The sequence below is a fragment of the Grus americana genome, chromosome 3, assembly GCF_028858705.1.
Source record: "Grus americana isolate bGruAme1 chromosome 3, bGruAme1.mat, whole genome shotgun sequence".
In the NCBI taxonomy this organism is placed as follows: Eukaryota; Metazoa; Chordata; class Aves; order Gruiformes; family Gruidae; genus Grus; species Grus americana.
The window spans coordinates 77,130,772-77,152,256 of NC_072854.1; the positions used below are offsets into that span (position 1 = coordinate 77,130,772).

General features: G+C 38.5%; 1 protein-coding gene across 4 annotated transcripts in view; it reads right to left on the reverse strand.

Moving 5' to 3' along the window:
* The window catches only part of PDE10A (phosphodiesterase 10A), a 383,571-nt gene that overhangs the window by 11,768 nt on the left and 350,318 nt on the right, over nt 1-21,485 (reverse strand). For all 4 annotated transcript variants that reach the window (XM_054819188.1, XM_054819187.1, XM_054819185.1 and 1 more), the window contains 6 exons: nt 21,076-21,226; nt 17,638-17,793; nt 14,178-14,350; nt 12,069-12,180; nt 7,415-7,495; nt 2,297-2,385 (listed from right to left, as the gene is read on the reverse strand). In XM_054819188.1, the coding sequence (XP_054675163.1) occupies nt 2,297-2,385; nt 7,415-7,495; nt 12,069-12,180; nt 14,178-14,350; nt 17,638-17,793; nt 21,076-21,226 (762 nt within the window). The remainder of the gene's footprint in view (nt 1-2,296; nt 2,386-7,414; nt 7,496-12,068; nt 12,181-14,177; nt 14,351-17,637; nt 17,794-21,075; nt 21,227-21,485) is intronic.

A 21,485-nucleotide genomic window follows, 5' to 3' on the forward strand; every position in this document is an offset into this window, starting at 1 on the left:
CTGGAAACATTCGTGATAAGCATTACTGCATTTCTAATGGTGGCTATTACAGTCGATGCTGTTTAGTCAATGTAAATAGTATAAAACTCTTTCTGACTGAAAACGTGGTTACACAAAGCACAATCTGTGTTCCAGTTACATGGATCGAATAACCGACCATTTAGCTTTCAGCCATCAATACAGCTGAAGCAACATGCCTTCAAGTGAGGATTACAAAGAGAAAGAAGTTAGAAAACTTCGAAGATCTCGGACTACCTCTCAGTAAAGCAGTTGCACAAGTCACGACCTTGTAAAGATTGAAAGGATTACAAGCAGTTCTGTAGTTTACTTCATGTTCTCTGATTTCACACTGAAAGCAACTCTTATTTGCCAGAGTACACAATATTCAATTATCTATAATCAAACTATCAACACATATAATAAGGTCAACATGGCTCAGGGAGTACACATTCCTATCCTGTACTGTAACTCTGAACTCCAAAACAGGATTTGGACTTGGATACCATTACGACAGTGACATGCTCTACAGCACTTTGAAACTAGAGAATTTAATGCTATATTGTAACTGATGGAACCACTAAAATACGCATTTAGGGATACTTCCACATTACTCAATTTAGGACAACACATTACTGCCTATTATATACCAGACATTGTTACTTTCCTAGCTTCTAAGGACAAAAGACACTACTATAAGGATCACCTAGGCTGACTGCCTGGAAAAGACAGGCCTTGGCAATTTCATCACAGTAACTGTGCCTCAGACCTGTATCCCATTTACCTCTCTCTTTTAAAAAGTATACCTAGCCTTGGTTTAAGATATTCAACTGACATTATTCCAAATGCTAACAAAGACATTCACCATATTCCTTAGCTGAACCTTTGGGCTTCTAGTAGTCTTTACCTGCTAAATCAATGAGCTTCGTCTAATCAGAAGACACGCTATGGAGACAGTTACAGCTTTTGATAAAGTCGTTCTCTTGGATAAACCAAATACATTATGCCAGATTTTTAGTCGCTCGCTACTAAGATCTCAAAACATTCTTTAAGCTCTTTCTTAATCTTCTCTTATTGGCTAGTGTCTTTATCTACTCTTCCTAAAGCACAGACACTAAACAGGATTCCAGCTGTAGCCCCATTAATGCAATAACTACAGAGGTGTAGTCTCTAATCCTACTTAATATTCCCTCCATATTCATCTAAGGGTCGCACAGCCATGCCCAGCAGCGGGACCTCAGAGGCAGCTGACTATTAATGATGGCCCCTAGATACTCACTGTTTTTCATAAGATAGTCCTCTTTCCCACTGGTACAGACCTACGTATTCTTCTCATAGCGATATGAAATAAGTGTTTAGGTGCAAATGAAATTATTTTGCTAATCACTACCTTAGGTAGATCTGCCTTACAGGACAAAGAAGAAGTTCAATGCAAGCTAGAATTTAAGGACCACAAAAGGGAAAAAAAAGATTATGAGAGAGGTGCTAGTAAGAGCGTAGAAAAACAGGCCTCTTTTTCCCTGCATGTGACTAAAGATTGCTGGCGTTTTATGAACCAACTGTTTTTCCTTAGAGAATACTGATTAACCTGAAACTGGAACATTTTCATGAAATGTACCGGTTTCAACAGAATTTTTGTCAGGAAAGATTGCTAAGGTCCAGGATATAATTATTGGGCAGAACTACCTACAAAGAGATCCACCATCATGCCAGGGTAGAAGCAGCCAATTGGTTAGGGACCCTGGACTCTCCTCCAGATCCCAAGCTACAATATCCTAACTGATCAACAGGACAAAGTTACATTTGCCTCTCCCACATCCCAGTGGTACTAACCCTTATGCTCCCAATTACAGAATATGCTGGGAATCTTTCTTTTTCTGCTTTTTAATAGAACTATTCTGACATGTAATAAAACCACATCCCAAACCCACATTTTTTTAATAAGACAGAATTCTAGCCAATCTTAGTTGTGAGAACCATGTTGAAGTAAAAAGAACAGAGAGGGAAATTGCATTGAATCAGCCTAGATACGGATACACAAGCACTGAACCACTTTATGTCTAAATGCTTTTGGCAAACACATTTTAATCAGCTGTGTCTGTAGATCTGCATTGGATAGTCCCAGGCAGTAGTTGTTGCCTCTGGGTTTTTGCACAGATTAATGTGAGATGCGTATCCCTGTTTATCTGTATGCCAATTCTAAAATTAAAAGTCTGTGTTTCCAGACAAACTTGCAAAGCATGTTTGCTTTTTCTTTAACCAAGCTACACACTATGCAAAAACTTGCACATTTACTCACCTGCATGCTCGGAGTAGTGGCCCAGTTGGAGGAAAGATCTGTGCAAGTGTGGTGTAACATGGGATGGCTACAGCATTGTAGAATCCAATCTATGAAAAACAACAATGGAAAAAAAAAAAGGTAAATGTTGCCGAACTACAACACTGAAAGTTAACAGCCGAACTACAACACTGAAAGTTCAAAGCTGTTGATCGTTTACTTAATTACTACTTATGTTAGTACTACTTACTTCTGCATCTTCTCTTAATATTGGAATACTTTGAAATGAAGCACTAACAGTGAAGTCTCTGGCAATTACAAGTTGCATACATGCCTCTCGTGACTAATATGGCTGTTTCAGATAGGATTTTCTAGAAGACCTTTTATTATTCAATTGATTTGCTTAGGATCTGTCTGGTTTTTTGGTGTCAGTAGTGGCAGGAAGAAGCGTAGATGACAGAGCCATTTCTGCAAACATGATTCTTCTGATGATTTTTATTTTTTTTTTTTTTAAAAAAAAGGGAAGTTGTGCAGCATTGCCAAAATATGGTCAGATTCTGGTTTGTTCTGGTGTCCTCCAGAGTATATATTCCATAGCTCAATTTACTTGAGATGCTAGGGGATACGCACCTTTGGAAAGTTTCTAAAAGGTGTGCACTGTGATCTATAATTGGTTTGCAATTCTTTTTCATGTATGCAGTTCAGTGATATATTTTTACCATTATCATATAAGTCTATTTGGAGAACATCAAATGAGCACCTTTTTAATGACATCTGATTCATACAGGCTTAGGGGCCTATGACAGCTACCATGTCACAGCTGAATTGTCATGATATGAGGGAATTTTTAGAAAATGCTACCTATATATTAGGTAAGGATGACAGGTTAAATTCAGATCCATCACTCATTTATCCCAGACTCTCATAATAGTTACAGTAGTGCACTATGACCCCTTTCTTTGGGCAGAGTTTTTAAATGCCTTTTAGTGAAATACCATGTATTGTACTGTGATCAAAGCATTTGATAATTAGTCTAAACATTGGCCTTTCTTCAGAAATGAAGGGCCGCTCTTGTCCTCACCTCCATCAATACAGAGATTCCTCCCATAACACTATGTAACTGTGGTGGGTTTACCCTGGCTGGAGGCCAGGTGCCCACCAGAGCCACTCTCTCACTCCCCTCATTCACTAGACAGGGGAGAAAAGGCATAACGAAATGCTTGCAGGTCGAGATAAGGACAGGGAGAGATCACTCACTAATTGTTGTCACGAGCAAAACAGACCGAACTTAGAGAGGGAATTCATCTAATTTATTACTAGGCAAAACAGAGTAGAGGAATGAGAAAATAAAATCAACTCTTAAAACACCTCCCCCCACCCCTCCCATCTTCCCGGGCTCAACTTCACTCCCGGCTTCAACCTTCCCCCCCTCAGCGGCACAGGGGGACGGGGAGTGGGGGTTACGGTCAGTTCAGCACACGGTGTTTCTGCCGCTTCTTCATCCTCAGGGGGAGGACTCCTCTCATCGTTCCCCTGCTCCAGCATGGAGTCCCTCTCACGGGGTGCAGACCTTCAGGAGCAAACTGCTCCAGCGTGGGGTCCCTCCCACAGGGTCACAAGTCCTGCCAGCAAACCTGCCCTGGCGTGGGCTCCCCTCTTCACGGGTCCACCGGTCCGGCCTGGAACTTGCTCCAGCGTGGGCTTCCCACGGGCCACAGCCTCCTTCAGGTGCCTCCACCTCCTCCAGCGTGGGGTCCTCCACGGGCTGCAGGTGGAATCTCTACACCCCCTCATCCTTCCTCCATGGGCTGCAGGGGGACAGCCTGCTTCACCATGGTTTTCACCACGGGCTGCAGGGGGATCTCTGCTCCGGCGCCTGGAGCTCCTCCTCCCCCTCCATCTGCACTGACCTTGGTGTCTGCAGAGTTTCTTACATCTTCTCACTCCTCTCTCCGGCTGCAAAAGCTCTCTCTCTCTAAGTGTTTTTCTTCTTCTTAAATATGTTATCACAGAGGCGCTGATTGGCTTGGCCTTGGCCAGCGGCGGGCCCGTCTTGGAGCCGGCTGGCATTGGCTCTGTCAGACACAGGGGGAGCTTCTAGCAGCTTCTCACAGAAGCCACCCCTGTAGCCCCCCCGCCACCAAAACCCTGCCATGCAAACCCAACACAGTAACCAAGTCCATTCTCTACTTTAAAAAAGGTAAGACGCATTTTCTGACCTGACAACCCAATAGCCTGAGTTGAAGTAATCGTGATGTAAACTGACAGAAAGAAACTGCAGCTGGTGAGAAGGCAAGGCTGCACACAGCTGTGATGTCTGCTCCTGGACAAAAAGTTTGCTAGTTTGCATAGTGCATTGCTTTCATCCTACATGGTTTTTTCTTGTGTTTTTCATTCTTCTTTGCTTGTTTTTAAGGGGAAATATTTTATTTCACTGGAAAATAGCAGATTACTCCATAGCTATCAAAAATCAAAATGAGACCTTAGGTACAGCCACACTGTGGACTTTCTGGCTCAGTCAGAAGTGCTTTGCCATTGCAAAACAGAAAAGATTTCGACCAATCTAAGTTCATCTGCAATATATTCTGAACAACCTTCTCTTTGGAACCCTGCTATTTAAAATAAAATGTGTCCTTTAAGGTCCTGAAAGCTTTTAATTTAAAATGCACATCAATCAAGGAAGAAAAACCCTAAAAGGCTCAATGGATTTAGGTTTTGAATAAAGCCAAGCTAACTAAAAACATCCCTTTGCAAAAGTTTCCATTTCTGACCAGAGCAAACTCATGCAAACACCTTTTGTAAAAGGTTTAAGTTATCTGACTATATTATTCCAGATTGATTTCTGTGTTGCTGTGGCTAGACAGAAAGCCTAGAGTTCACTCAGCTATGAGCAATCTATTGAAGTGATTGCAGGGAAGGCAGTGTATGTGTATCCTAAGATGCATAAGAAAGAGGAACAAGAGAATATCTTTTGTTTCTGAAAAAAATTGTTCCTGTCTCTTTGAACTGTGCATCCTGAACATACTGCTAGCTTTAGAACTGTATCTTTAATAATGATAATGATGATAAACCTTTTATTTTCAACTTGAAAACTGTATTTCTGGGATAAGCTTTGAATGGCCGAAGCACGTGAACCGTTCCTTCTCTCTCCCTTCATTAGTCAGGCTGGCTTGACTTGTGCATCAAAAGGGCTTTCAGGTCACTGCATAGTTTTGGCATTTCTATTTTCTTCACAGGTTCCAAAAGGAAAAGGGGGAGAAAAGAGGGCGATGGGATCCTTGCTGAGTCAGGAACAAATCTACAGTGCAGGCTCCGCAGCAGGAAGACACCAAGCTCGGAGGCCTTAGGTGAGTTGTGTTGCAAAGGGTGTAGAGCACCGCAGGACCGACTGATCCAGCCTCCCAAGAGAGAGGAAGAGCCAAGTGCAACCTATTTTCATCAAAGATGAGTACTTGTGGCAGAAGTAGGGTTTTTTTCAGAGATTACATGTTTATACAAATCCTCATTTCCTCAACATCATTGTCATTTAAATAAGGTATTAATGTTTTAATTAAAATCCACATAAAAATACTCATTAATGTTTTGGGTTTTTTTTTAGAGCCCAACGAAAAGGATGATAATGCTTTATTAAATTCTTCAGTCTCTACATAAATATAGGAATGGTTACTTTCACAGAATTATAGATGTCCTAAATCTCACATTTTGCTGTAACATTGTTGTGAGATACAGCAGCTACAATTATACTACTGAAATTGGCTTTTAACGTCCTATTTTACTTAATATTTTACTGTTATAGTCTTAAGAAGCATGAAACAGAGCACAAAGTAAAAAAGACCCCGATGAAGACAGTACCTGGAACAATACTTACTGTGTTTTAAAGAGAAAAAAAAAAAAAAGCTTATTTCTTAGAACTGTGCTTTCACCCCATTAACAATTCTTTCACAAATATCAGGATGACTACATACTATAATACTGTGTACTTTTCAAGATGTTCAAAGGTAACTAATACAGTGTGTGGAAAAATAAACCGAATGCAGAAAAATGTTTCTTCTCTTTTTGGGTTTATACTAAACGCACATATTTAGTAAGTTACTTGCTAATTCCTTACTATAATAAGGGTAATAGTTTTTATGCTAAAATATGATAGAGCACAGTGTCAGGATATAAAAATTTCCATAGTCTTGCTTACCAAGTAATTAATCTACAGGGATTTTGTGATACTTTGTCATTTCTATTTTAAATATTATTGTTGATTTCCAAGTTCATGAAATGCTTTGCGAGTGCTAACTACTGAAAATTAAAGAATCAGAGACCACTAAAATAAAAAAAAACCCTTATACATATATATGTATATGTGTATATGTATATGAATGGACAATGGACAATTTAAATTTCTTTTTCTCTGCTCAGATAATCAAAGGACAAGCTCCCTTTTTCATTTACCCCAAAAGGTTAAAGACCTTTCTTTCCCCTCAAATTTATGTTTACAAAATATAACTTTTCCCTAGGGAAAGCTAAAAAAAGCAGTCATTTCTGCACATCTGTGCACAGGAAAAGCAGTACCCACAGACTTTGAAAAACAGACAGTTGAGACTCTTAGAATTCTACCCTTTGTTGCTTACCCTCCAGAAACTCTTCACTTTTCACCCCTCCTGGAATGTCAAAAAGCAGTGTTTATAGTTATTAAAAAACCTAATGAAGAAGTATTGGTCTAAACTTACAAATATTTCAAAATCTGAGCCTGGATATTTTAACCAGGAACAGGTGACGAAGTTCATTTTGCATTCGGGATAAAACAGTGAAACCTTTTAGTTAAGGGCTGAAGCAACCACTTACTAAGTTGAAAAAGTGTTGACACTTCTCTCAAAATCACAGGTGATTGTGGTTTTAGAGTTACAAGTACAAAGAATGGAACAGGTGACAACAGCAAAGAGCACGTTGTCACAAGTAATATCTTTGAAATCAAGTTTTCCACTGCTACTTAAAAAGATTAACACTGTTTTGCATGCAGAACATAGAATTCAGCAGCCCACGTACTCTAACGTCAAATGAAGTATTCACTAATATATAAAGCATTTCTTCCATACATGTTTTATTAACGCTATAAAACACGAATGATTTTACAGAGAGAATTCATACCTGACCCTGAGGGACTTCATCTTTCTTGTCTCTGTCCATCATAGGAATAGGTTGAATACCAGTTTTCTTCATTTCATCACCCTGGAGAAAAGTGGAGAGAGAGATTAGGAAAATAAAAATCAAGACTATTGAGATATGAATTAATTTCCATCTTCTATTGTATGTCAATCTAAAAATCCAAAATTTAAAACAATGTGTGGTACAGGTCTAAGGCAAATCTCGGAAAACTGCTTAAGGAGGGGCTCATTTTATACATTCACCTAAATGATAATGTAAATAGCAGATCCTGAAATTTTTTGAATCAATGTACACACATTTTCTTTGTTTTCAGGGGCATCTCCACAATAAAAAGCAACTGGAAGAATAAACCCAAAGAAATCAGTTCATTCTATTCTGTTCTATTCATAATTAATCTCATCTTTCAAAACATTACCTGTTTAAAGCACTGTAATACAATGACCAGTGGAACACAACTCACCCGTCCAAGGAAAAGCTGAGTAAAACAGATGAATTTACAATATGCCCGCTTTGTCAACAATGCAGTCTTTTTGACCACGCTGCTTTGAAGAAGCTGCCTGTCAAACAGCCTTCTTTTCTTTAAGTACGTTATCCCTCTACATAAGAGGAGTACTGAGAAAGATGCAGTATGTCCAAAGACCAGATATATTTAATGTACAAGAGAAAACTGTCTTCTTATATTTCACCCATTACCAGCAGAGCAATCAAAACATGTTTTTGAGCACTGTACTGGGCCTGAACACAATTACTCCTTAAAAATCCATAAGCAGCTGGCTACTTTCTGTAACAAATTGAGCCATAAGACTTGGAAAACTTCAACTGCATTGTCAAAATACCATGGATGTTTAATCTTGAGGTTATAAAAGCAACCACAGCCATAGCAATGGTTGCTTTTGGCTACCACTCATGTCTGAGATTCTAAAGTCAATGTGATCTTCCAACTGCTAACCTTATGTATTGGGTTTGCGTGGCGAGGTTTTGGTAGCAGGGGGGCTACAGGGGTGACTTCTGTGAGAAGATGCCAGAAGCTTCCCCATGTCCGATAGAACCAATGCCAGCACTATGAGGGCTGCTATGGAGAAAGTTAAGTCCATCCCCGCCAGTTCCAATACTCCTTAGTTAGGAAGACAGTTTATGCAGGATAACTGCTCATACAATATTGACTTATCCCTGTTCTTTAATGTGAGATTCAACTTACAGAGGCTTAGCTATGTGAAAACTTGGGACGTTCCCTAAATCAGTGTTCTATGCTTATGCTACAGTTACTGAAGGCATCTCCGGAAGACAATTTATTACATCTTTCTCATAACATTTTATCAAGCCACGTTTCAAGTGCCAACATGCCCTAGCAAGGGAGGATTTTGGCACCTTTACTCAAAGAGAAGTTTGCAATATAATAAATTGGTTCTGGTTTGAGCAGAGCATCTTTCTGTTTGACTGCCTTGCAACTACTTTGAATGTAGAAAAGACGGGGCCTTCTGGAAGTCAATTCCCTCTTGCATACTTGGCCTCACCATCACCTATTAACTATGATCCTGCTCAATTAACCAACAAGAGATGTAATCAGGAAGCTATTTTTGAACTGATTCCTGTACTATTCTCTCATATCACATATTTCTTTCACCAAGTAGAGTAGCTAGAATCATCAAATCTAGTGTCTGTTAGACATTTTACTGGTGAAAGAAACAAAAGGAAAAGCCTCCACCCTCAGCTGATTAAAAAAAAAAAAGAGAGAGAAAAAAAGATGCATCTAACAATTCCAAGCACAGAAATTCAGTGGATTGTTATTTAGGAACTGTAAGCAAATTTTGGTTTTATGTCCCCTCAGTAAATAATATTTAATTTTTTTTCTGTTTGCTTGAAGTACTGCAATTGATTGATCCAGGACTGTCTGCAGCTACCATAGTCTGAATGATAAGAACCTCAACCCTAAACCATTTAGATTTTAAGCTCTTTGATTAACATAGTATCATGTGCCTGAGAAACACTAGAAGTCAGAGCTTTGAGGAAGCTGTTCAGCCTTGACAGATTATGCCCAAACTGAACAAAGCTCAGATTTATGTTCACCATTTCATCTTGAAAGAAAATGGTATCACAGAATCACAGAAAGGTTTGGGTTGGAAGGGACCTCTTGGGATCATCCAATCCATCCCACACATCTACCCCAGCAGGATCAGTGACAGCAGGTGATCCAGGACTGTGTCCAGTCAGGTTTTGAACATCTCCAATGATGGTAACCCCCCAACCTCCCTGGGCAATCTGTGCCGCTGGGAGACCACCCTCGCAGTAAAAAAGTGTCACGTTTAGATGGAATGTATGCACTAGAAACACAAGTGTTTTCTTATGGTCAGTATGTGCGAACACATACATGATACACTCTTGTAAAAATACTGCTTTTATCCTCATAGTTATGGTCACGATCAGAAAGTTAAAGTGGAAATTTTGAACAGTTTGTATTGTACTTGAAGTATGGTTATAATAAGCAGTTTATAAGTCTCTTAAAAAAAATACTGCAGAAACTGGCCGGTGTCTCGTATCTCACAAAAAAAGTCACAGTGGACAAATCTTATACAAGCTTGCAATCCTATATAATTGACCAGAAAATGTATTATTTTGCATGAGAGGTAGCGTTGTGGGAAAACTTCATGCTGAGTGATATCAAGGCAAGTCTTAGCTGAAAACACTAGCTATATTGGGCTTCATTCAATGAAAAAATATCAGTGTGACATACCACAAAATTGCTGCAACCTCTTCTACAGTTATTGTTTTAGTTAATGATTACACAAAGAAGAAATATTATAAAAATGCACTGATTAAATCATTCAATGTATTAAAATTATGAACTCAAGTAGTAATTAGAAGCAACATTCTATCCTACTTTTAGATCTGTAATATAACCATTCAATCAAATGTCACATATACTTGTCTAGAGTTTACATTTTTTCCCAAGTAAAAATTTCTGCAGTGAAACATAATCTAAACTTTCTGTTGAATGAGTGGCAGGGGGGTTGGAACTCGATGATCTTTGAGGTCCCTTCCAATCCAAACCGTTCTATGATTCTATTGGTTTAGCTTTCCCAGCATTTTCTCTCTGTCTCCAGTTTTCCAATTTCCGGAAGGCTTTAGACCTGCAGCTGGATTTGTCAGCTATCCTGACTGGATAGCCACATATCCAACGTCTGCCATGTATTGATTAACCTCTTCTTAAAGAGGATTCAGTAAAACACCAATTACAGAATTCAATTTCTGTCAATAACTTCTCATTTACATTTGCTCCATGAAGCAGCAATATAACAAGATCCACCTTTATTAACTCATCCTTGGATTACAAGGTTAAAGTCTGGCAGGCTCAATTATTCCATAATTCCATCTTTACTATTGTTGAGTAGGAAAAATCAGTTTGATCCTTCCTTCTCCACCGATTTCACAAGATTTGCATTAAAAATTCTTTCTACTTGTAAGCAAAAAAAGAGTATTTAATCAGTAAAGGACATCAATGTTATACCACCATTATATCACTCATAAGAACACTCACTTTCCAGTGCTGATATTTTAGAAAGTGAGTACTGAACTAGATATTTGAGCTTATCGAGTCTGTGTTTTTTCAAATATTTTATTGTAGTCCGAGCTGTTTGTAATTAAGAGAACAAGAATGTTAATTATGTGAATACAAAAAACACCCACAAGCCATGCACATCTTGAATTTCATAACAAACATGCAACAGGCAGGACAACAATCTCCACACTACATGCATGCTACATCAACTCTGTGGGCCTGATTTCCATTTCACACCTGTGCAAAACAGAAATAAGCCCACTGAATTCTGCAGACTTCCACAGGGCACATACAGAAAAGAGCAACACTTTATGATACACATGTGCAATAGTAGTTCTGAAAATACAGCGTATATTCTAAAACTGTGTAAGTCATCTCTATGCAACACCCTCAGAATTTATTCCTTATCCCTAAAGTAGTCACTTCCACTTTAAAAATTAAATGATTAGAACATTTACTCCCCAGCATAAGAGACTGCATCGTTATGGACATGATTACATTAGCACAGTTCAATGCCTTGTGTCAATCCTCAGTATGTCTTATCTACGGAGTAACTTCCAGTATAATAAAAAATCAGCACGCTCTGAGACCCAGTTGTTGGGCTGGCTCACAAAAAAAGATTCAAATGGTCAGATCAGAACAATTTTAAGGTTTGTAATATTTGCTTTAGCATTTCCTGGACTCATATTACAGCTTTTTAAGTGTGTTTCAAGGCAGCTGACCTAGAAGCTGGTTTCATATTTTGGATTTCTAGAATACAAATAGATCCTTCACAAAAGCATAGTTAGTGGTTCAAACAACCTCACAGATTTTCTTCTGTGTTCTGTTGCTTGGTCACTTTATGGCAGGACATACTTTCTAAATTCATCTTTAACAGAGAGAAAAAACACTGCCTGAAAATTAGGAAGCTAACTCAGCTCTTTAAATAGCTTCAGAGTAAACAACAAAACACATGCAAGCACCAGTGAACACTCTTTCAAATAAGCACATTAAGATATCGATTGAAAAATACTTATGGTTGTTTTTTTCTTCCTGGATACTTCCATTTACAAATAGAGTAAACAAAAGAAACAGACATACCTCAGCCCAGAACTCCGCATATATATCATTGGCCGTCAGTCTGGTAACTGGCCACAACTTTGTTACAGAACACAAATCACAAGCCGTCATCATCAGGCCAATCACTCTATCTCTACAATAAAATAACATTATATTGTAAGTTTGGTAAAGAATTAGTGATGACACCGCGAAGTTTTTATTTGCCCTTCCTCAGTTCAACCAGCAGTGAAGTATATATACTACAAAATTTCTCCCACCTTCCTTGTTTATTCCTCACTTGCTTATGACTCATTGGTAAGGTGTCACGCAAACGGTATATTACATTCCCTGCAGCATTCCCTGCATTGTTTACAACCAGAGTTCATGGACTGTCCTCTGCACAATCACATTCATAAAAAAGCACACAAGTATGCCTGCCTGTTAAAACACTCACATGTCCCTCCTTAATTTTCTAAAGATACAGTACAAATCTCTAAAAAGAAAGATGGCATATCCTGTTGCTGCATTTCTTTCTGTTGTTTAAAGAGAGAGGAACACCTGCTCCAAAAAGAGGAAAAAACTAGATCTGTCTCAAGGTACTCTGTCATTGCTTTGTCGGAATGAATTCTAACCCTGGCAGAACAAGAATCCTACACGTAACTCTGTCCTGTACACTGACAAACCTGTTCACAGAATAACTGAACAGCATCAGTAGGTTTAAAATCGTTACTAGAATAAGGTTCGTGCGCGCGCACACACACACAAATATCTTATTTATACAGTTTCCTAGCACTTGTCTACTACCCAAACCTATGGCTTATGAATCACAGTTTTATAAAGAAAACTGGCAGATTAATGAATTCATGTGTTTTCTACCCAATGGAGAATTTTAGATTACACTTAAGAACACCTGCATCTTTGTTAATAAATGCCTATTCCATGAAAAAAACCGCACAACTTGCTAACTCGCATGCAAATGTGATGGCAGTCATTAAAATTGTGCCAATAAATATAGGGAAAATACACAAATACATGATATAATCAATAGATAAATGGTAAAGTGCAATTCCCCTGAGTTAAGGCAGAGGATTCATCAGCCATGTCAGAGCCAAATTTAGCATTCCATTGCATTTACAGATACCAACGAGAAGTCTTGGATTCTTTAGCCACATTACAAACTGATGTTCTATCTTTGGGCATGTGGCTTTGCACTGAAAATGCTCTGAGGCAGGCAAGATAAAGAGAAACATAATAAAATATGCAATCACACGCTAAATAGTTGTGATCCTAAATTTTATAAACCCTAAATTCAAGATTTCTGGTAAATTTCATTCTGAGATTATCAGGAGCTACTATATCTTTGTCTTTTTAAGACGTTGAGGTTTATTCAAGTCTGATAAGCACCAGTTCCATATTGGGAAATAAGCTTTTAAAAATGACCTTTCCTACAGTGTTGTAATAATTTATTCAAAACTACTGGCAAAAACCTGTAAAACTCCTCGGAAAGAAGACCCAAGTAAAAAAGTTCCTTTTGAAAAGAAATCAGAATCATGACTCAATATTTTCCCATGTTACCGCTCCAATTTTTCCCTGCATTAGACTAATGACAGCATTCACTTTCTAGTAAAGAAGCTCTGAAGGGCTGCACGAGCACTTTAATGAAGCCTGTTATGAGACACATCTCTCATCCAGGGTCCTCTATATTTTGCTTATGCAGACAAAGTCATGTATTTATGAACACACTTGTATATTCTTAAAACTTAGAGCTATTTTAATTCACAAAGGTTGAGATCTGACCAGAATTCTTTCCAAGAAAGCGTGTTGACAGAATAATAAAAATATTGGCATAAAAATAAAATTAAGTAATTATTGCACGACACATTTTTCCCCACCAACCAACTGCCTGTGCACTAATTTTCCTCTGCAGATGATCTATCACTGAACTGTGCAGATGACATCCAAAGGCAGTGACATGCAAATATAAAACAATGGAAATTACTGTTACATACTTGCAATTTCATACACAGCTGGTCTTAGAAATCTCATATGTAAGAAAATTACTCTGTACACAGACTTTTTTTTTTTGCAAAAATAAGGTTTTTCTTCCTAGGACTAATGCCAGAGTGAACTAATACTGGTGTGGTGCTTTACCTATGTGCTTGGTTCTTAAGGTTTAATGCTCCCGTCTGATGCAGCTCTTCAAGCTGTTTTCTATTTCCAAAATACAGGGCAAGGTCTGTGGCAATGATGGCTTTCCGGATGATCTCAAGTACTTGCTCATATTCGCTGGAGCTCAGATTGGAGAAGACATTGTGCCCTTCCAGCTATGAAAAAGTAAAAAACCAATAAAAAGCACAAGCTCTAATTCTGAGATGATTTCAGTCTTTACTTCACCAGACAGTTTACAACGGTTTTACAGCCCAATGACAATTTTTGTTGCAAATTCAAATGTTGACAGCCTGAAATTCCCATTTTTCTCTTCCCTTTTTAAATACTGCCATGAAACCTCTAAGTCGCTGATTTGGTTTTGAGACTGCTCCTTCTGAAGCTTAAAGGTATTAATAAGAAAAATGCTAGCTTTTTCATCTCTGATTTATAAGCACTACACACACAGAGCACTTCCAGACAGTATTGGCTTGGGAACTTGTGATTCAATCCTGATCTAGAGTACTGCATTGCCAAGTTGGTAAACTGTCTGATTCACTCTAAAGTATAATTTTGATACTGCATAACACATAATATGGATAAGAAAATATCCAAGTTGAAGTGCTAAAATAATTTTATTTTCATAGTGTTCCAAATGAAATGTGCCTGAAATTGCTGCATTTACTGATGCAATTTTCTTCATAGAAATAAAGTTAATTACAGAATTTTAATGTATATGAACATGTAGGGGAAAAAGCTGCTTTGTTCAACCATGAGTTGACTGACTCATGAACTAAAGACAATGGCTTCCACTACGGAGGCTCTGGCAACACGCCACTGTCATTCCTTTTCAATTTCCATTATGTATTATTGCGCATTTAACTGACAATATCCATGTCCTGTGATCGCTCGTGAAGCCATATCACATTTTGAGAAGTCAACACTGTTTGTTGTCTCTAAGATTTGGAAAACAACTTGTCAAAATTCTTCCTAATATTGAGAGGAAACAGAGAAAAAAAAAAAGAATGAGCCAGCCATGCCAAGGTGTGCACATTCACAAATAGAAAATATTATTAAAATATATCAAATGCAGATGTCTTTTGACATTTAATTGGCATTTGGGCTGAAGCTCATAAACAGTTTCCCTGACTTTTGTCAAGCATTTACATAATTTGTTCAAAATAAATCCTCCATGGTACAAATAGGCTTGGTTTCTCTCACCATCCGGAACGTAAATGTCATTTTCCAACATTTTCACATGGACAGGTAGATTTATTGTGAATAATGAATAGAAAATACAATCTGTCTATGTCTCAATGCTCCTTTGACAGACTCCTAAGTCATAGAACATGACGTTTAAAAAAAAAAAAAAATTCTGAACATTTTAACCCATCATCAACCCTTTGGGAGCAGGAAATGACTACTGTTAGGTTTCATGATTTAGCATTTTGGGGACACTTTTCTCCCCAATCTTGCTGCCTAACCCATGACAACAGGCTATTTGTCCAAATATTTAAATTATTCTGGATTCTGTTCTTTAGGGTTTAGAAGCTGCACTGTCAGAAAAACCACTGTGACAGCTTCTGTTCACACTACCAGAAGAGAACTGATTCAGTTAAGTACTGGCAGAAGCTGCCATTTCTGAGCATCTCACGTAGGCTTTTGAGTAGTACGCACAAAGTGCAGCTCCTAAGATTTTATTCTTTCCCTGCTGAGCTAAAGCTAGTGAATGGAATCCTCTGTATTCGTTAAGTATGGTGTTTGAACTGCAGATGGATGAGCAAAGCAGCTATAAAGTTTCAAACAGTGAAAAGTACTGCAGGTTACTAACATACAATTAAAACTCATTGAGATAAACCCTACAGGGTTTGGTGGGTTGGCTGCCTCCCCCCACCCCTTTTTTTTTTTTTTTTTTGTTTGTTTGTTTGTAACAGTGCAGGAGTTCGGTAAGGCTTTTTGATTCAAATGAAGAAACAGCAAGTCCAACAGGCTGCTCTAATCTGCCTTTGCTGCAAATCACCACCCGTGGGCGCTTGGGCAGCCAGTGTCTGAATCCACTGCACAGCCCTGACCACCTCCCTCCCTTTCCTCACTCGTGCGGACGGCCAAGGCTATAGGAGGCAGCAGGGAAGCAAAAGGGTTCCCTGCCTTCTTGGCAAATGGGAATTTCACTGATTACAACATTTCCGCAGGAAAAATGCAAAACGGTTTTTGAAGAATGACTGAAGTCTGCTTCACGTAGCCATAGCGGGACAGAGAAGTGTTAAGGACTGAGGAACTTGCTCACTGTGCACAAACTCACATGAAGAATGAATACTAAAAATCTAATGCCATACCACCACTGAAGGACTCAATTACACCCTCCTACATGGAGGAGCATTCAGAGAGATAAAGCTTCCATTCTCTGATGAAATGTATGTGATACCTAAAACCATAATCACAAGATGTGCTTCTGAATACAATACAGAATATGCATTTTTCCTAAAAGGTGATTAGGTATTTAAGAAAATAAATATCTTCCCCCTGAAAGACCAGAAAGAAAGAAAAGTTAACAACAAATTAGTGGCACAGTAGCATGGTATGGCTGTGCATTGAGCATGTGCACGGTAAACTAAAACCAGTGAGCACAAGTATGTTATGGACTGGCAGTGGTTTCATAGGTGAGAGTTCTCACTCTTCTATTGCAGCATGAAAATGTTTTCAATTATGAGAAGATGTCTGTGTGTCAGTAGCACACTTGGATTTCCCAAAATGTGTCTGCATGCTTTCTTGTAGTTTTCTATTCATTAAACATACAGCTGCATTACTTCATATTAGGAACTCTCTTTCAAAGTATATTACCTTACTCAGGTTTTTTTATTTCAAATTGCTGAATAACAAAAAAAGCACAATATTGTACTGACAATAACATAATGAAACAAGTTTAAACTTTTCATGCGTGCAAAATTAAGATTTCCTCCTTCATGCCACGCATTTAATGTTCACGAAATTTATTACAGCAGGTTTTCAAGCTTCTCATGTAAACTTTTGCCAGTACTTGAGTTTTCATTCAGAATTTCAGGATGATTGAAGACTTTGTAGAAATACATTATGCCAGAAATATCTAAGTAAGTGAGAAACTGATTTTTCATTTTCAAGTTCCTATTCCATATGGTCACGGGAAAAACCCTCATTGACCCAGAAGCTAAAAGCTCCAAAGGAAGGCCATAAGCAAAGACCTTTGAATACACAATATTTTATATAACATCAAGATTTTGAGAAAGCTATATTTGGCACTAATATCGAATGCTTGGGTTGCTAATTGTGAAACCTGGCTTGCTGTAATAAATCTTCCACTCTTCTAAATAAGCACTACAATTTGGAAATTAAATTAAGCATGCTTCAGAAAATCTACTGGGTAATGATGTGACTCCTATTTCCACCACTGGACTCTACTCCACAGAAGATACAATTTCAATCATCCTACCTGCAAGATGGACACAGTCTGTGAGAAGTGGTGCTGTTCCATTGTTGACGTGGAATAGAGAGCAGCTAAGGGGTGATCAAATTTCTGAAGATAGCTGTTGCTGTAACCCCTGTGATCCAGGTCATGACACAGGCATGCAACTAAAAGACCTTTTCGCTACAAAAAAAAAAAAAAAAAAAAAAAAAAAAGAGATAAACATGAAAAGTAAGATGTATTTCCTGCCCCTAGAGGTCACTCTCTTCCCAAAATACTGTAGAAGTTGCACTATGCTTACACTGCCTTCAAAAAGCACATGGAGAAACATCCTTAAAATTGTGAGAAACACAAAAGTGAGGATGTGCTGAACTAAAATCCTCAGTACAATTGTAATTCAAAACTTTTATATATTACAAATTTAAAAAAATTTGTCACATAATCACATCCTATTGGAGGGATTCTGCTTCAGGAAGAAATCTGAGTTTTAAACAGATAGTTGCTGCATCCACTGAGTCTGTACCATGTTTATTAAAAAAATAAGAAGTGCAGTTAGTGAGGGAAAGGAAATACATAAGATGTATCATCTCCTGGTCAAGGCAGCTGCACCAAAGTCCGATGCTAGACTCTGCAACTCTCCTCGAAGACACTGACCAAGTCTCCTAGGTGAAATTTTTCCTAGGAAGCCCCAGAAACACTGGAAAACGGCAATTGCAAATGAAGTAAGATGGTAACTGGTGGTTTTTTTTTTTATTTCATTAACTTAATATCCTGAAGAAATGGAGTCCCTGAAATATCTCTTTCAACACACTAAATACGTGAACACTTGCAAAAGTTTTTCCACACAGCAGGTGTTTTGAAAACACATTCATTAATGTTTGTGAAGCAGTCACTGTCAGTATGGAGGATTATAAAAATGTCTTTATAGAATTAACAGCTCTGTCTTACAGTTGGTTCTGACGAGTGTTCAATAAACAAGGATAAGGCTATAAAATGAAGCAGAAAAAGAATACTTATTAACCACCTATTAAGTGAGCAACATCCAACCTATATGCTGTACAGAGAGGCATATGATTCTGTGGAAAAATAGGAAACAATGACGTAACTAAAGATTTTATCACAAATATACAATGGGCAGAATTCAGTTTGTAGCAACCCTAACTATATTTCTGAATTTCAGACCTTAATTTTAAATCCTTCACTTTTACTTTTAATGATGTCTTTTCAATATTGCATCTTGTGAAGTTCATTTTTAAAAAGCACGTAATAAAACAGATGATGCAGCATCACATGTCCACACAGATCCCCAGCAGAAGTGAACCCCTTAGGAAGATAACATACACCTATAGTACTTGAAGTCTTAGATATAAGGAAGAAATTTTTTTAGGATGAGGGTGGTGAGGCACTGGAACAGGTTGCCCAGCGGGGTTGTGGATGCCCTCTCCCTGGCAGTGTTCAAGGCCAGGTTGGATGGGGCTTTGGGCAACGTGGTCTAGTGGAGGGTGTCCCTGCCCATGGCAGGGGGGTTGGAACTAGATGATCTTAAGGTCCCTTCCAACCCAAACCATTCTATGATTCCATGAGTCATGCAGTAACAGCTGTAGGAAGCTGGTATCCCCTTTTCACTGCTATCAGGAGGGGCAAGACATGTAACTAATAGACTTGAAAATCAGCCTCTGACAGCAAAAGAAAGAGGAGTCTCAGAATCCTTCGTGCTACCTGTTAGATCTACTGGGCATAAACTTTTCTGTCCTTCCTCCACAAGTTTAATTCTCCTGTTGCATCCTTTACAATCTGTGTTTTTTCCAGTCTTGCAATTCTTGTCAGTCTGTCCCTTCTACCAGATGGTTCTCTTTGTCTAGCTTGTCCCAGACTCCATGTCCCAGGAAGTCACTCTTGTCTCAGTACTTCAGTGCTCTTGACCTTGTACCCACTGTCCCTGCTTGGATCCCAACTCTTTGACCACTGCCAACTGCTGGATCTTATTTGTCTCTAGATCAGAGTCCCCTTTACAGTATTTCATCCTTCTCTTCCCATATCTAAGTCTGTCAAGATTCATGTCATCATCCCTCACCTGAGATAATCCCATCCTAGTTCCCCAAACTTTCCTTGAGCAGTTTCCAGTATTCTTGTGGATTCATTTCCAGTCTCAAGAAAGGAGACTGCTACAAAGAGCTGGAACATAGACTGGGATAAGTCATTCAAATAGATGAGGCTGGCTGGAGTTTGGCAGGGAGCAAAGACTGCTTCCTTCTCTCAACCACTTCCTCTTTTGCTCTTCCTGTCTTTCTTACTCTGCATCTCCAAAAAGATGGGGCTTACTACTTGGTTAATATTGAATATTATAAGAACTTTAAATATTCCCTGAGGCTGCAATCCACAGATTTTTGTTGTTAAAGGAATACTGATTATTTCAAACTTTGTCAACTTTCAGCATATGCCTGGCAAATACCACTTTCCTATTTCAGTGTCAATTTTCAAGTCCCTGCTTTACAGCAGAATAAACTAGACCTTTTCAAATGAAAGATTACCATATTTTATTTTACTCTTATACACTGAAAAACCCCTTGATTTCTCCTGGCATGTTTCTTTAAAAGAGTCAAACAATTTTGGCTGAAGTTTCCTCAAATGAATCAGCTTGAGGAAGTCAGAGCTTGGAAAATGACAGACTACATGGTTAGTATTTGGCAAAGTTATACAGAACTGAAAGCAGGTTCTCCCAGTCAGAAGTTTCAGGTAGTGTTAATGGTAGACAGTACTCCAGTTGCACCCACCATAATTAAGAAAAAAAAAAAGTGACAGTTCTTCATAATGTATATTAACATTTAAATATGCTAAGCCTGCCATTTTATTATTATAACTTTTCCAGTCAGTGATCTATTCAAAGTAATTTTTTTTCCTGATTTTTTTAAACATTATGCATTTATCTTTAAAATATGCACATGCATGCTAAGGAAAATTGTTGTATAATAAAAGTTAATCAGTGACTTAGCACATTTGGAAAACTGTTTTCCTTCCATCCTTTCTACTCTTCTCCTTTACTCACATACGTCAACCACCCCTGCAACACCAAGCCCTTCTCCTCTGTCCTCCTATTCAGGGTCTCCCAGTCCTCACAGGGTTCAAGATCCAGGGTGTTTCCCTCCCCTCAGTCAGATTTGATGGTTAGTTACACAATTAAAATAAAGACTGTGGTTATAAGTGGGCAGGGAGAACCTCAAAATGTGGACATTGACTTATAGCAAATCTGCTACTGCTTCTTCAGTGGGCAGACCTGAAAAATGTGAAGGAAACACTAGGATTAGGAATTCTCCTTCCGCAAGCTTTCTACTCTCAGCCATTCCTCAGCAGGGACACTTACATACACTCTGCCCAAGCTGAAAGCTGAATAGTATAGAAAATGTACTTCTACGATGACTGGTACCTCTGATGAGGTCTGGTAACCGATATAATCATTTCACCTACCTCTAGATCAGTGAAAAGCCCCTGGTTGTTCTGAAGTATGGCATACATGCAGTGTGCAACGGTAACTGCATGCTTCCAGTTGTGGTAGGGCACACGGCGATAATTCTTCTTTACAGACATAGTAAATCGGCATAGCTTTTCAAGTTCAAAGCTAGGAAAAAATTGATTTGGTCAGAGACAAGAAATAAGAAAGGGAAAATAACCAACAGAGGAGAAAAGATGCTCTTTGATTTCCTCTTCTTGCTAGGATTGACTCTCATTGTGGATGACTCATTCATTACAAGAGTCATTCAAGTTTTGGCAAGGACAGAGGAGCGTGGATACCTGACAATGCTCTTAGTTTAATCTGTAAAGTTCTGGAACAGAAGTCAAGCTACCCAGCTCAGGCAACACAATTGTATAACCTTCCC